At 42.0% G+C, this 16,683-nt stretch overlaps 1 protein-coding gene and 1 long non-coding RNA gene across 3 annotated transcripts in view; both read left to right on the forward strand.

The window, feature by feature from the left end:
* The first annotated feature begins 603 nt into the window (after positions 1-603).
* Positions 604-9,342, forward strand: LOC120757023 (uncharacterized). Its single transcript, XR_005702331.2, has 3 exons — positions 604-737; positions 5,591-5,998; positions 8,781-9,342. It is a non-coding gene; the product is annotated as an uncharacterized LOC120757023 (long non-coding RNA).
* Positions 9,343-13,192: 3,850 nt separating this feature from the next.
* Positions 13,193-16,683, forward strand: part of TOP2B (DNA topoisomerase II beta) — a 60,583-nt gene continuing 57,092 nt past the window's right edge. For both annotated transcript variants that reach the window (XM_040073896.2, XM_040073906.2), the window contains exon 1: positions 13,193-13,381. In XM_040073896.2, coding sequence (XP_039929830.1) covers positions 13,313-13,381 — 69 coding nt within the window. In that variant the 5' untranslated portion in view covers positions 13,193-13,312. The remainder of the gene's footprint in view (positions 13,382-16,683) is intronic.

Raw genomic sequence — 16,683 nt, forward strand, 5'->3', positions numbered from 1 at the left:
TCTATTTTTACTAGTTTAAGATAGAGAAATAATTTTAAAATTAAGATCAGCATCCCACTTGTTACAGATAATTCCTTCCTTTGTTCCAGAGAATAATCTGGATCTTTGATTTTTGAAAAAGTGTGTTTAGTGACATGTTGTAACCAAGAACTTTAGGTCCAATTAGCTGTAAGGATGTGAGATTTCAGTGTGGCCCTGAGCACCTGCTTAGACTTGAAGGACAGTCTCCCATTAGAGGTCTTATAAACTGAGGGAAAGATGATTTCACTAATGATTTTGATGGTGATGTTTCGGTGTATGCTCTGTTATGTTTCGGTGTATGCTCTGTTAACTTGATCCTTTTATTACATAACACTGAGCTATTTTATATTCTTGGAGCTTCAGTAATATAGGGTATTATCCCTGAAGTCCCAGGGGAACATATTTTTCCCACTGAAAATCATCAACTAGCAGCTTATCTCTGTTGCAATCAAGAGGAAATGCTGGACTTTAGACAAGCAGTTTGGATAACAATATACAGATTCCCCTGTGGAACAGTCATAAGGAAACCGGCTGACGTAAGAGAATGAAGACATCCCAGAGCACTGTTTAAGCAAACTCGAACTAAAGTAGGTGGAACAGTTGGTCACAGTCTCTTAGAGCAAATGGAAACAGCGAAGTACAAAGCAGGAGGAGAGAGCCTCGTTTCTCACCTCTGCATTATTACCACTGAAAAGAAGGATGGAAACCAGTGGAAGGTATGTGTGTCCATGCTTGAGTTACATCAGAAGTGAAAATAACATAGTTAGGCTGCAGCAGCTTTCACTTTTAGCCCAAGTGCCAGGGAAATGTATGGCATATTAAAAAGCAAAGTTCACTGCTGGCAAGCAGGATGTAAAACTTTACTGGCAAAAAAGGAAGGTGTCTGGTTTTGGACTGCCTTAAGAATTGTGGCGCTGGTCTGGTTTGGTTTTGTATGAAGCATGCCCAAAGCTGTTTCTGATTTGTGTTTTCTTTTGTTAGGTACAGTAGGTTAGAATTTCTGCCTGAGTATGCTAACTGATTTCCATGATGTTGGCAATAGTGGTTTGAAAGAAAATAGACCCGTTTCCCCATCCCCCCTCCCCCCAAAAACTAAAATAAAACATTTAGAGTGAAAAATACCCCCCCCCCCACCACTAAGGATATAGAAACACAAACCGGAAGTGTTAGAGGCTGCAGTTCAATTTTAACACTAGAGGATGGAAAAAAGTTAAGATCAATGCTAATTAATGAATGTCAAATTGGGAGGTTGTTTAGAAAAGCAAAAGGAATTTGTATCATCATGGAGCCTTTCAAAACAGAACTTTAGGAAGTTCTTGCCCAAGTGTCAGTACTATACTTGATTTGCCTTTATAACTTGTCTCAGCCCCTGACAACATTATTAGTCATGTCAATTCTTCCTCAGCACTTCAAAGTCTGTCTTTGATGATGGTATTTTAAAAATATAAATACTTTTTTTTTTTTTTAAATAAGGGTGAAACCCCAGAGTTCATATTCAGTAGAACCAACATTGAGATTTTTTTTGACTTTGCACTCTTAACTATATACTCTGCAACTTCATTTTGTAGTTTTATTTCACATTTTAAGGCTTGCTAGTAATTCATATTTGTACACCAGCTTATTGATGGAAAAAAAAAAGAAGTCACAGAAATATACGAAGAAATGGGCTTTCAACCAGACACAACGTAACTTTCTGGAGACACAGAGACTTACACGCATTTCTGGCCCACAGAAACAAAATCTGTGATAGGAAACAGACTAAGAAACACTTGCCAGAATACATTCACCTTTTCTACTTTTGATTTTATTTATTTCACATACAGAACTGATTGCCAATCATGAGGAAATTCAACCTTTTGTACATATTCAGTGGAAAATACAAAGTCCATCTGTGAAAGGAGCATGGAGGCAATATATATGCCAGTGAAAGAGTGGCTGTAAGATTTTGTTTGTGGAAAAAATAATGTAATTCATTTCCAATGATCATGAGATTTACTGGCTTGTGATCACCAATTCAGTGGAAATCAACTAGAACCTATTCTGTTCCAAGGATTGAATGTTAAATCCATAACTGGTGCATATTTTATTGAAAAAGTTGTATGGAAGGGACACTCCATCATGTAGTGTTACTTGTGAGTGGAGCAGGAGTAATTACAAGCAGAACTGGTCAGTGGATTTTGTGTTTAACACATTAGAATGAGAAAACCAGGACTAGCACTACAAATTGGCATTACTTATATTAGTGGTGAGATGGAGGATTCTACAGTGAAGCATAAGCAGCTGTTTTGTTCATCTTCTGGAAGATTCCTTTGTTTAACGTGTGATACAAGGTGTCTCCTGGGTTAGCCCTCACTGTTGTCTTCAGTCTTAAAAGCCCTTCCAAATTTCCCTCTTTCTAATCTAGTGGATTTCATCCTTTAAAGCAGTGTCTACAGTGGTGGTCAAGGCAACTTCCCAGTGACTCCTAGGTAAGAGCTGGAGGCTTCTGCACCATCCCTGGGTTCTGTCCTTTTCTCTCTTCCCTGGTGTATCACAGGCCGGTACCCCAACCCCATACAGCTTCCATGTTTATGACAACTGCTATTTCCTCTCTGGTGGGCAGTGGGAGGAGCCATGAGGATGACAGTAACATGGTGTGCTGAGGGAGTTCCTTGAATGTGGTCTTCTAAATATACCAGTGTTCATTGTTGGAAGATTTTGTTCATCTCTTGTAATTTTATTTCCTACCTGCTTTTTGTGTTGTGTCATTGTGTCATGTGTCACCCCACTCCCCATGGCATATTCATAGGACACCTGAAGCCTCAGCCCCTATCATTCCAGTAATGTGTACCTCACTGGTATCCTCCCATGTTCCCAGTATCGTTCTGGTTCAGAGCAAGTCTACTGACCACCAAGAGCAGCCTGCTGACATACGCCTTTCCTCATCATTTTGAAACCCAATTACATCCAGGAACCTGAGACATGATGGAGGTGTTGTAGGGCCAGCAAAGCAGGGGAAAGTGAAGCAGCAGCCATTTTAAGGGAAGGGGTTTAGGTTCAACATTACAACCTAATGTTTTGGGATGTTTGTGCATATAGTTCAAAAGGGCAATGAGGCTCCTGACCAAACTAAATAAGCAGATTTTACTTCATGGGAAAATTTTTCTCCACACCTCATAGAGACATTACAGAAGGACAACTGAAGGAATTACCATGGAAATTCAAAGAACTGAATGAATGACTATACATTAAGTTTGCATGCTGTGCTACAGGTATCTGTTGTAAGGTTATGAATGCTGTTATGTATTCAATTTAACTCCAGAGAATAACCCAAACAGATGCTGAATTGAGGACAATATTTTTATTTCATGTCATTTTGAAAGATTAACTATTGCTTTTTATAAATATGCAAAGACCGGTAGGAGTGGAAATGCAAAACACGGCATTCACCCTATTAACATGCTAATTCATTTGGAGGGAATTGAAAAAGTAGTTTCACCTCTTTTATTTGCATGTCTCTGCTAGTCTGTTACAGAACCTGTTAAGCTGCCATGCCTGTGGTGTAGTTAACAACTCTGGAGGAGCATCAGCCTTAGGGATCATGGGATGTCCTACCATGTACAGCATGGAAGTAGCATAGGTCAAGGGTGGGATGACAGGCACTGCAATCTTCCTGTTTGTGAAACACAGACAAGTGATCATAATGAGCAGGGTAGATTTAAGCTTTAAGCAGGTGATGGAGGGAGGTGTGGGAGTGCTGTGTTCTTCATGTACACTCTGTTGGGAGAATGTCTGTTGTGCTGGGCAGCTTGGGGGTGCTTTGTGCTGTGCCTGAGATGTTTGGCTTTGTGGCTAAAAGCAGTCATGCTGGTTTGGTGAAGCAAGTCCGAGCTGAAGCATGTGCCATGGATTATGTGTGAGTGCTGCAGCTTGTGCTATGTTCCCATGGGTTGGTTAATGTGCCTGCCTCTATGGTCTGTGACTGTGCTCTGTCTTTACTGTAATCAAAGAGCTGGTGTGGCTCTGGCTTTGCTGTACTTCAACAAAAACTATCAGGAAAGAAAGCATTGTTTGTTATGAATTCTCTTCAATTCTGCACAGCAACTCAAAGTTAGTACCTTTAATTGTTTGGGAGAATTAATTGTTTGATTAGAAAGCTGAGTAAAGATTTATGATTTGAGAATTAAATGTTGCAAAGAATCATAGATATGCAATTGATCTCTTAAACTTTAGCTATTCTATGACTTCAAGTAATTTCATTGTGTTTTCAGCCTTTATGCCAGTGTGCTCTTTCATCATCATTACTCATGTCCCAGAGAACGGAGTCCAACATATTTTTTGAGAAATTATAGAAAATAATGAGCAATTGAAAAAAAAACCAGGTTAGCAAACCAGTGAAATTCTCATGCATGAGAACTAAGAAGTGACTTTTCAATAAGCTAACGGTAAGATGTAAAGTAAAAAAGGAGCTTCCATGCTTCTTATCATGAGTCACAAGAGAAATGAACCCAGCAGAAAAATGCCAGGTTTCAGTAGCGTGTCCAACATGTCTCAAAGGGTGCAGGAACATAAAAGAATCTGTAATAATATATCTGTCTTTTCCCAAAGAACTAACATTAGTACTGGTTCCAAAGTAAATGGAATTCTGACATGGTTAGTGTCAAATAGTTTCAAAACCTGTTAGAAAATACATTGATACATATACCCCATTTTCTAAGACACATTAGAGGAAGGAAAATGTTGAATGGGATGGAATGTGGTACTACGTTGAAATTTCTGGGTAATGTGTATGGCCTTTTCATGAAAACCCAATGAATTATTGGGTTTTCATGCACTTATTACCTGGAAATAGAAGAATGTGAGCAGCAGTAAAAACCAAGGTAAAAGGAACCACACCACTTTGAGATAAATTTCAAGAGCTTCAGAGCTTCCCGCTCTTCAAAGGCTTTCTGCAATAAAAACTTCCAGCAGAAGAGCATATGTGGAATAACAAAGCTCAGTAAAAACCAACTAAATAAAAAGGAAGGTGAGTTGTTATTGCAGTTCTATAGCATGATGGTAAAAACTTTGGCATGAGCTTACTATGAGACACAGTACAGGAAATGTATTCTCTCCAGCTGTTATCTAGGAATGCGGGGTATCACTAAGTTGTTAATTGCAAAATCATTTTTAAAAATGGGGAATGTGATTATATTAGAACAGTTAACAGATTTGTTTCAAAAATAGATACTCTGCCTTTTTTGACACTTAAGTCTGTCAGTAATATGAAACGTACAGTACATTTTCTTCATAGTTTGCAAGAAATGAAGAAATATTGTAAAAGAACTGCACTGATGAAAAACATTTTTCTTTACTGTTCTTCAAGTTAAATCCACGGTAGATTTCAAAAAGAAATGTATAAAATAATGAGGACTACAGTGTCCATATTGTTTAGGTTAAAACCCGCCACAGGTATATGTGTATCAAAGCAAGTTACTTTTAACACATCCTCTAGATGAAAACCTTTTTTCTAGAACATTAAATTGAATTCACAAATTCCTAAAGTACATATATTCAAAATCATTCAAAAGACTGTTTTCCTTCTTCACAGGTGACAGCCAGGAATCCTAAATCAAAGAAAGAAGTGCTGTGATCAAGATGCAGCTTTCTGAGGCTCTTACAAATGGAAAGATACTTTTGGAAACCATACTGGACTGAGGACCTAGACTGAGACTCCCAGATTCTAATAAAAATATGGCACAGTGAAGTACCGGCTAAATCATGCCTAAGTCGTCAAACACATTGTCCTGGCCAGTACTGAAAGCTGTTGCTACTGCGAATTCTGCTACCTCTACCAGCAATGGCTAGAGTCATAGTGAGCTAGAGGCAATAAGAACCACTGATCCGGATGATTTTACTTCTTCTGAAAACTGGTAATGCGTTCTTACATTTCTCTAAGAAAAACAGGAGTGCACTAAAGAGCATGAAAAATCTACAGAGTTGATTGGAGCAATGTAAGGTACATAGTGGAAAGAGAACATACGCAGTGTTAGTTGGGTAAAAATAGAACAAGAGACCATAACCTAAACATAAAATCGTATTTAACATGTTACATTTGGTGCTTTATTTATCCATTCTCCTAATAAATACAGCAAGACTAAAATGCTAAGCAGAAACACCACTATTGAAAAAAAACATGGAGGATAGCTGCCTGGTATCTGAGAGAGAAACATTCAAGAACCAGAAATTCAAATGCATTAAAGTATCTAAAGGGATAACAAAGGATTTTTTAAAAAATTTCTGACCATCTTTGCTTAATAATAAAAATATCTGAGGAAAATAGAAAAGTGTGTGAAGCAGCTAGCAGTGACTGTTTTAGAATACTGCTTGCTCAATCACCCAAGATGTTGAATTACACAACTCCTATTGAAATAAATAGGAACTGCTGCTGCCAAGCCTTCTTATAAATGAGGCCACCTGAGAAATTGTTGAATAGCTGATCTATAACAAGTAACTGTTAAGGAGTTAGATAATGTTTATACGTAAGTGGATGGCTGAGTCTTGTGTACAGTTTACCTGTTTAGCTATACCCTTTGGTTTTTTTTAGTTGAAGTATGCATCTTTTTTTTGTAAATGCTTTCTCAAAGACTTCTGAAAAAATAATTCTCAAAAGCCTGTCAGTCTGCTGACATAGGTAATTTGAAACAATGCATTTAAGCAAAGAGAATTATTAGTAAAATGGTTACAGGAAAGAAAAACAACTTAAGCTCGCTAGAAAAGAATACTCCCAAAACAGTATTGTATAAACTTCCTTTTCTCAACTGCCTTATAGTTGTCAGAAGAGCATGGTGAGCATATTCCTTGTGCTGTGGGCTACAAAAGAGTAATTCAAATTTTAGGCCATCTAATACCAAATCAAAACCACCATGGTCTAGTAATGCAAAGCACTAAGTCAGTTTAAGCTTAAGGAGCCAGTACAAATTTACTCTAAGGGTTTCTCCATTAATTTGTTGGATAGGTATGTGCAAACTCTCTGTCTGTGGTTCTGATATTCTGTGCCTGACTGGGCCCTTCATATTAACCCTGAGTTTTCTTTTTGTTAATTATTACTTCTTGTCTTCCCTACTTTCTGTGCTCAGGTGTATTGTTAGCTGATGTCCTCATGTGCTCCTGCCCTAGTCCTCTTTCAGAAGGATGTTCACAGGTCTTTCTCCCGACTCTGTTGTTGCTCTTTGCCTCAAATATTTATTTGTTCAAGTATTCCAAAATTTGTGGCCTCCTTTTCTTTTTGTCTTTGACCTCAGCATAAACATTGTGGGTGCACTGGCCACACTTTAATGACATGCTCCATTCTGGTGGAGGTTGAGCCATCTGCCTCTCTTGGGTCTTTCCTGAGACTTTTCTTTTCTTGGGTTACCACAAGAACCACACAATTCCCTTCTGAGAAGGGGAATGAAAATGCTCACCCTGACCTAGTCATCATTGATTCCAGTCAAAACTGGTGATACAATGAAGCTGTGCAGAAAAACTTGCCCTTTCTATTTCCTCCTTGTAATAACTGACAACATAATGTGTCAGAGGTGATTGAATTTTAGCTCAAGAGAGCAAAGTACCATCTCTTTAGTCATTTCCCAGAATAGTGGGCTTCTCTGCTGTCTTACATCAGTCATCAGTTTTCCTCACAGATTCAACATATCCACACGTGCTTTGTATTGAAACAACTCCTTCACCTTGCTGTCATTCCAGGAATGAGTAGACATGACCTTCTGCTATTAGGAAACAGTCTTAATACTCACTTGAAATCTGTCATGGATTTCTGTCTGGGAGACTGGGGAAATACTCTGGTAATGGTACCTTCAATGAGCAAGGAAAGTCTTGCTGGGTAAAAATGAATTGCCACTCACATTTTCTTGCCCAAACAGACTTGGGCGAACTACTAGGATAAAAACCTGCGTGTTTTAGTCAAAAAGAAATTCCACTTTGGAAAGAGAAAGGGGCTGGGATAGAGGGACAGTAAGAAAGGGATATATTACTAATATCAGAAAAGCTTCTCAAGGAAAACCTAGCATGCTTTGCAGTGTTCATCACCCTGAGCTTGAGGGAGTACCTTTCTGAATGACATGACATGCCCAAACCTTGCTGGCTGTTTACGTTCTCTACACTGATTAACAATACCATAATGCAGCTGGTGATTCCCAGCCTCAAATCACAGCAATCTCCTCTCAGCTTAGTATAACTGCTGAGATGCCCACTGATATCTCATGTGCATCCAGCACAGACCTCAGAATACATCACCTTCTCCATTCTGTGTTTTTTTCCATTGTTTTTGTCCCTCCAGGCATTTGCATCTTTTCCGACTCAGATGCACCATCAACTCTTCTAGAAGACTCAGATGTTAGTAGCATGGATAGTAATTCTATTCATTTTGAGAATTCCTCCCAGTATGGGCAGCTCAGCTTCCCCTGCTTTACCTCTGCATGCAACTTCTCTTGCCGTGCGTGGTCACTGCACAAGGGAGTTTGTCCTATACAAGGAATTTTGATACAAATATATTTAATTTCTATGACCAGCCTCTGCCATAGCAACAACTTTGTTTATGTTGCTCAGTGAAAGTGTTGCAATTTAAAACTGAGCTGACAGTGAGGGTGGGCGTGGATACTAAAGCACTTCTAGTCACAGATAAATATTTAAAGTTTACAAGTGACACAGTTTTTCTGTTCTGTGTGAGAGATTGTGCAGTTTGGGCTAGAGGCCAAGCAAGTCACTGTGATGGTCTCTAACACAACCTGCCTCTCCTGCAGGATGGTGCCATCCAGGAGGAAGTCAGGTGGGTCAGAGCAGCAGTCCCAGCCATGTGATGGGCAGTCCAGGATGGAGCCCAGGGGACCCTGTAGCTAGCCCTGAGGATTCTGCTGGCTCTCTTCCTCAGCAACAAACTGGCAGTAGCACCCTGCTCCACTTCGGTTTTCCACACCTCTGCCAAGAGCACAGCACTTAACAGGTTAGTCACCGGGGAGGAATTGGAGGGTAAACAGGGTTTAAGCTGTCCAAACCCTCTGTCAAATTGTCACAAGTGGTACATTGTTCCTGGAGGATTAAGATGGAAATAACCTGGTGTTTTTCAAGAGACTGGTTGTGGAAAAGTCGGGCCCCAGGAACAGCTACTGACGAAAGTGCTGTGGATACATCAGGTATGTAAGTCCTGGGCACAGTTCAGCTGAGAGTGTCAGGCAGTGCATTGACAGTGCACACCCACAGAAAACCACTGCTGTGGCCTCTTGCTAATTCAATAAAGGTGTTTGAGATATAATTGTGTAAGAACACATGACCTGTCTAAATTTATATCATTAGGTGATCCATCCATTGGTAGGCTTCTCTTAAAATCTTTGGAACCGTGGCCTGAAGGTCACTCACAATCAATGCAGTACAAGTATGTTGTCACTCTCATATTGTACTGCGACAATTCTAGTCAATAATTTGATCAATTATTTCAAAATTATGTTAATGAATTACAATGAATTTTTAAAATGCAGTAGAATATGAAAATGGTTGCATGTTTAAATATTTAATATGAAAATATGCAATGTTTGTTTATGTCTCATTACAACTTCATACAATGTGGAATGTATAATGTAATGACGTCAACTTAATTTCATAAATATTTTAGCACAAAATTACACTTTTTCCCATGTAGTTTGCAGAAGAATGAGAGCTGTGATTGGTCATTCAAGTAAGTGGTTGTATCTTAGTATGTTCATGGAGCAGATAACCGTACATAGTTCCACAAATAGTCAAATTTTAGGCCCTTTAAATCTGAGTCCAGAAAAGCCACATAGAAAGAAAAGGTTTTATTAGATAGTAAGAAAACTAGAAGCAGCGAATAACTTAGAATAGTGGGAAGTTTGTACATACCAAGTATAGAAATACTTAAAGATCATACACACAAATGTCTTACTGCTAAAATGATTGAATACAAAGTAGTATTACAGTAAATATTTTGCTCACTAAAAGCAGTAGTGAAACTGGTTTAAATAAATCATTGTTTTGAAAGCCTGTAGGGTACTTCTGTTTATATTATGGTCTACAACTATAAGGACAAGTAAATCTCCAATGAATTGAAATAGGACTTTGTTTGTACTGTCTCAAGGGGTTTATTAATTTAAAATGTCACACAATAAGTGTGAAGTATTTGACATGAACGGGTAGTGCATTATTTGGGCAGGTTGCATCTAGTAAAGTAATTCCACTCCTATCAAAATGTTATGGCACTTGAATTTGATTCATGCTCAAATCTACTCCTATGTTTGTTTTTACAGGGATCTCTTTAAATGTGATGAGCAATCTCATTTCACTGCTTCACCTCTGCAGTCCACAGAAGCAGCTGCTTTAGGTCTGGTGAGAACTTTGTCCCACAATCCTACATGACTAACAAGGCAACCACTCAGCATACACATACAAACATTAGGGATAAACCCAACATCAACAGTAAGCCAGTAACATGCCATGCAGCTAGTGTAGTATAGGATGAGAATTAAATAAAATCCAACTTGGACAAAGTAATTTCAAAGACTAAAGAAAATGCTTAGGGGGATCATCAGCATTTCCTTATAAATCTGCTCCAGCGTGACACAGACTGAACATGTCTGACCATGCACGTTCCAAGATAAGTAACTGCCAAGAAGAAACTCCCTCTGTCTCTCTAATATATATGGAACTGGCTGCCTTCAAGTTAGATTGTTATCTTCTACTTGGCTCATGTTGCAAAAGGCATACTTCCCACACTAAGGACAGCCTATTTATTAAACAGCTAGAGCTGATGAGAACATACTACACTAATGTTTGGGACTTGCTCTGTTTCTGTTGAATAAGGCAATGGTCCTCTACCAATGAAAAACCTTTGAACAGATGCACTTCTGTTTCCTCTGAGCCTCACAATATTCATTGTAGTAGTTCACTGTACATTCACTTTAAGGGGTCCTGCATATAAATATGAGATTTTGAAAAAAAGAAAAAAAAAAAAAAAAAAAAAAAATTGACACAGTCCTAATCAGCAAGCCCAAAATTCTGAAGCACTAGGTATAACCCTGAAAGTGTTACCATCTGTTTCTGCAAGAAACACTCTTTATCTTGCTGAAAGTAGAAGAGAAAACAGCCTACAGCTCAGAGGTACATGCAGCTGCAGGAAAACTAGGCTGGAACACATAATTTACTGTCCCTTCTAGGTAGATGCCATAATTTTCCATAATCTTTGTGCAGCACTTAGATATTCATTTAATAGGTTCTTTAGAAACTGGCAGAGTAAAATTATGCTAAATAGGCAATATTTACTAGAAATTCTTCTGATCCTTTCCTTGAGGCATAATTGAATGTTACAATTGACTCCTCCAAAGTGGCTGTTCCGTTTCCAATCCCTTTACTCCTTAGGAAAAGCATTTTGCAAAAGGAAAAACCTTTAAGTTATTGCTCTTCCATTAAAATTATTCTCTGATTTGTCTGCTAGCTCAGATGCAGTGCTCCAACTATTCCCACCTTTTGTGACATTACATTCTTAATAATTCAAGGGGTGGAACAGGCTGGACTAGGTAGGTCCTTTGCATTTCACACAGCAGAATGAAAATTACTGATTGAGAAGCTGCATATGCTGCAGCATTTTTCTATGCTTGTCAAAAAAGCTGTTCATAATATTTACGGTTATATATATAAGTATATGTAACTTTTGGTGCAAAGTATCTAAAACTACACATTTTTTTGTGCTGACCCCTAAAATTGCATGGATTTGGGGCTTTGTGCACATGCCGATTAGACCTAGGAAGTAGATACTAAGTTCTTTGGCCACAGCATTTTTTTCAAAACGGTGAATAGGGTTGTAGTACACAGGGCTGAGTCCTGTGTACAGAGCGGGGTGCTGCGCTGTGTGATCCTGTATAAAGACTTCACGCGGTGATGCTCAAATGCAGGATGAAGATCTCTGAGCTGCCCGAGCTAAAGAATTCTTCGGGCCGATTCCCAGAGCCCAGAAGAGGGCAGTGAATTGGAAACACTCTTCTGCCTGGAGCCCCGGGACTTCCAACCTGCTAGTACCGCCGCAGGTCGCAGCCGTGGCGGAAAGGGGGCAGCTGCCCTCCGTACCTTCGGACACCTGTCCCACGGACCGCATCACCTCTACTCCGGCCGCGCATCGCAGCATCATCCACCTGGAACACCAGGGAAACGGGACAGCCGCGCTCTGCCGGTCCCCAAATCAATTCCCCTGCGCGATCACGGGAAAGCGAGGCGTCTCCCTGCCCTCCGTCGCAGAGTGCGAAGGTGGGCAGAGGAAGCCCGTCGCTGACCTGGCTTCGCCGCGATCCCTATCCCGGTCCCTATCCCGATCCCCATCCCGATCCAACCGCTCCGCCTCCCTTCGCTCCGCCCCGCGCGCGCGCGGCAGCGCCCCCATGCGGGCCGTTTCCGCCCTGTTGCCACCCTCGGCGACGTCACACGCGTCCGCTCCTTCTGGCTTCTCGGGTTGGCCGGCGCCCCCCTCAGCCTTCCCGCCTCCAGCGCGCGATTGGCGGGCCGGCCCGTGATTGGCGGGCAGACGGCGCGGGGGGAGAAGAGGCCCGGGCCGGCTGCGTGGGGAGAAGCGGCCGCGGCGCGGACGCCGAGCGGGGCCGGCGCGGTTATTTATTGTCTACGCGCGGTGTCCGGCGGCGGCAGCGGTTCGGGGGCTGTGCGCAGAGAGGAAGGGGAGGAGGCGACGGCGGGGGAGCTGCACCGGGACGCAGGGTGGAAAGAGGAGGGGAAGAAGGAGGGGGCCGGGCTAGCACCGGGTGTGCGTGTGTGCGGGGGGCGCGGAGCCGGTGCTGCGCGGGAACGCGCGCGCGCGCGAGGGGCGGGAAAGGAGGGAGGGAGGGGACGAGGGAGGAGGGAGGGAGGGAGGGGGAGATTTTTTTATTATTAATCTGTTTTCCGGGCCTTTGTGGCTGCGGGGGGGACGGCCCGGGGGTGAGGAGGAGGGCGGGAGGCAGCAGCGCTACCGCGGCGATAGCGGTGGCTGTTGTTGCCGCCGCTAGGCGAAGGGACCGGCCCGTCGTCCCTTTAAACTAGCGAAAGCCGCAGGCCCGGCCGGGCCCTCCCTCTCGCTGCCTCCCCCCCCTCTCGCTGCCTCCCCGCCGGCGGAAGGGGCGCTTTGTGCGGGCCCCTCGGCCGCCCTTCCTCGGTGCCGGGGCGCCGGTGAGGGCGGGAGAGGCGCGAAGGGCGGGCGCGGAGCGGCCCCAGGCGCGGTGTCGGTGCCGGCCCTCCCGGCCGCCTCCGAGCGCCCTCGCCTCGGCTGAGGAGAGACGGGCAGAAAATGGCAAAGTCTGGAGGAGGAGGAGGAGGAGGCGGCGGCGGCGGCGGCAGCGGGGGACTGACTTGGGTGGTAAGTTGTGGGGCTGCCTGTTGTTTGTGGGTTTTGCTACTCGTGTTTCGTTATTATCAATATTTCTGTTTGCGTCCCTTGCGTGTGTGTGAAGAGCGTGGGTTGGCTTTGAAAGGAGGGAAGAAGCTGAGGGCTGGCGTGGAAAGCGAAGCGCTGAAGAGCCGCCGCTCGGTGGAGGGCTCTGGGGTAGGAGGAGGAAGCCTGAGCTTGGAATTGGTGTTACGGGAGGGGAGCTTTTATCCCTGTGGGGGTCTTCTCGGGGTGCTGGGAGCCGTAGGGAAGACGTCATTCTGAGGGCAAACAGGTGGGAAGCTCCTGGGGGGAGCGAGTGGGCCATCAGGGCTGTCTTGAAGTCGCTGTCCTCCAAAGCGAGATACGGTCTGTCAGTCGTCCCGCTAGAGTTGTAGGTACTGCCCCTTGTTCCTAGAGCAAAGCCTTTGCGGGCTAGCAGAGGGTCTCTGTGTTGATCCCGTTTTCTTTTCCAACTGTGTGAAAGGACAATACTTGAAGTTCCCAAGTTTCTGAGACAGGAAGCAGGAGCTGTGTGCTCGCTATTCCATCTTGGCACTCGGCTTCTTCATCTTCCAAAAGTTGCAACTCTGCAACAGACCCAGGAAGGGGGTGTTTTACTGCCTTTCATGGATTGGTCGGAAGTGTTAAGATTGGAGAGGGTGCTGGTGATAACTGACTCAAGAATTGGGGAATCCTTTTGAGCCTCCTTATAGTCCTTTGAGAGTACATGCCCTGGCTCGCAGTGCAGAGGTGCTCCCCTCGTCAGTAGAAAGAGTGCATGCTCTCAGGTTTTGGTGAGACCTGAGGGGAAGGAGGAGCAAAGGTGACCTGAAGGGGTCTGGTTCAGCCAATCAGTAAGTCCCCTGCCTTTCTCTTGCTCTGCACAGAGCGGTAACTTCATCAGTGTTTAAGCAGAAGACACTGCATCTTGGTGGATCCGTGGTGAGGTATCTTTAATCAGACACGTGCTTTACCGCGGTGGGAACTTTGAACAAGTCTTGTGAAACAGAATAATAACAAACTTGTTCTTGTGTCCCTCTACATCTCGGAGGCGTTGAAAAAGAAGTATTATTGGAATGAACAAATCCTGTGTGGTGGACTATTTCCATGGCTCTAATTACTGCATTTTATGTTGATAATTCTCTTTAATTTTGAAAAGCTGGCAGCATGGAAAGGTGTGTGTGTGTATGTATATATATAAAATAAAAAAAAAGTGCAAAAAAATTGCTGGGTGTGGCACTTGAAATCAGACGGTTTAGACATGTGAACTTGTATAAGTTGAGAAGCTAAAATTGTTCTCCTTTCTTTCCACAATACTTTGCAATCTTTATCAGCTGTGGTCTTTGGATGGCTCTTGAGAATCAGGATTTTACCATCTAGGTTCGACCAAGTAATTGAAAGTTTTACAGCTCATACAGAAAACTGCAGAATGAAGTGTGAAAATTACTGAATAGGCATTTTTATTGAAACATGTTCTTAAATGTAATGGGGTTGAAATTATGGCGAGTCAAGAGTTTCCTACAACTGGAAATGATCAAACTTTTCATTCTCTAAAAGCAGTAAAAGTTAAAAGTGTTTTTGTCAACTCAGAGTAGTTTTAGGGAAATAATTGGATTTTAGTTAAAACTGTGTTCATTTATTTTTTCAGAAAACAGTGGGACATTCTTTCTTTCTCTTGTGTGCATTTTAAATGGTGAAGGTAGAATTTCTGAGCCAGCTCCTAAAACCAGACCTGTTCCGTATCAGCTGTAGAATACTGGCATGCAAAAGAACAATATTGTTGTAGCTCTGAATTGGATGGGGCCATGGCCAGTGTGCCAGGCTGAAAAAAAAATATTGGTTTAGGTTCATTTGTAGATGATCATATGCTGCCCTTGAGAAGGGCAAGAGGTACAGAGGTAAGGACAGAATAGTTCCAGCTGTCTGGCTTTAATCTGCTTGCCGTGTATCTGCTGCATATGCAACCACTTGCAGTTTAGTTATAGTTCATTTTGAAAACACCTTGATTCCTTTAGGATTCTTGCTAGTGCATTGAAACCACTAGGATGCTTCTCTGTCTGAGCAAGGTATTCTCTGTAGTTTGTGGTTTCTTAATAAGACCACGAGTTAAACAGTTGAAGGGTAACAGTTGAAGTTGGCCCTAAAGATGAGGAAACATTGAAAACTTTGTGGGGTGTTAATTTTGTTTCAAACTAGCAGATCCAGTGTACATGACCTAGTTGCTCACATTTTAGTGAAGAGTTGTGTGTGTAACTTCAGCTTTGGGTGTGATTCAAAGAGCATGCTTGTAGGTGGGGAAGAATTTCATGCAGTTGTGAAAAAGGAAAGGTACTTTCTAAAATAGAGAAATCACCCTAGAATGAATTTCATTATGAGGCAACATACAAACATCAGCTGATACCTAGTTTTGCTTTTAAAAGCAAGAGGAATTAAATGTTTATGGAAACAAACAGCAAGTCATCTGTGTTTTCAGCTGTAATGGGGCTTTAAGAAATATAACTAGTTAGGCACAATTACCAGTCATGGGAACACATGAAAGTATAATAACTGAAAATGTTTATTGGGAAAACAGTTTAGCATTATTTAACTGAACACAAACCAAGATAACCTCTGACTTATAAAATGTACTTGCTTGGTTTCTTAATAGTTTTTTTTTTTTTTTTTTTTCTTGGTCTGGTCGATGATTTTCTGAACTTGCAGCCCTGCACTCTAATAGTTGGTAAAAGGTGGAGTTTTGAGAGAGTGATATAAATTACTTTTGGTGCGGGATCTCCAAGTGTCACTCGCAAAAGTTGTATTAAGAGTTAGTTACAAAAGCCTGGATTTGTAACTAGAAGAGTTTTCATTGGTGGAACGTAATGGCATTTATTTTTCAGGCTCTGTGTGTGTTTAGGAACTATAGAAAATGAATTGTAATGGCACAGTAATAACACTTTTTTTTTTTAATAGATATGCCTTTTATAGCGAAGGCAAAGTCATTGCAGGTAACACTTTGAAGTGCATTGATTCCGATACAGTAGTAATGACCAGAAAACGGAGTATTTCAAACAAGCAGCATTTAATCACTTACTTCTGTCCGTGTTTTCAAGACTTTCTCCTGGATGCTAAGAGCTATAGTATATGAGCCTGATAAATGGAAGTTGAGAGTGCTGATAATCATTTAGGACTTTGAACACTACTTCCACTTTCCTGTCCTTGGTGAAAGGGACAGGTTTTGGCTCTAGGAAATGCTGGCTTAAAGTGAATATATACTGATGTGACTTCTGTTTTAAAAAATATCATTAATATCT

The sequence above is a fragment of the Hirundo rustica genome, chromosome 1, assembly GCF_015227805.2.
Source record: "Hirundo rustica isolate bHirRus1 chromosome 1, bHirRus1.pri.v3, whole genome shotgun sequence".
Classification (NCBI taxonomy): domain Eukaryota; kingdom Metazoa; phylum Chordata; class Aves; order Passeriformes; family Hirundinidae; genus Hirundo; species Hirundo rustica.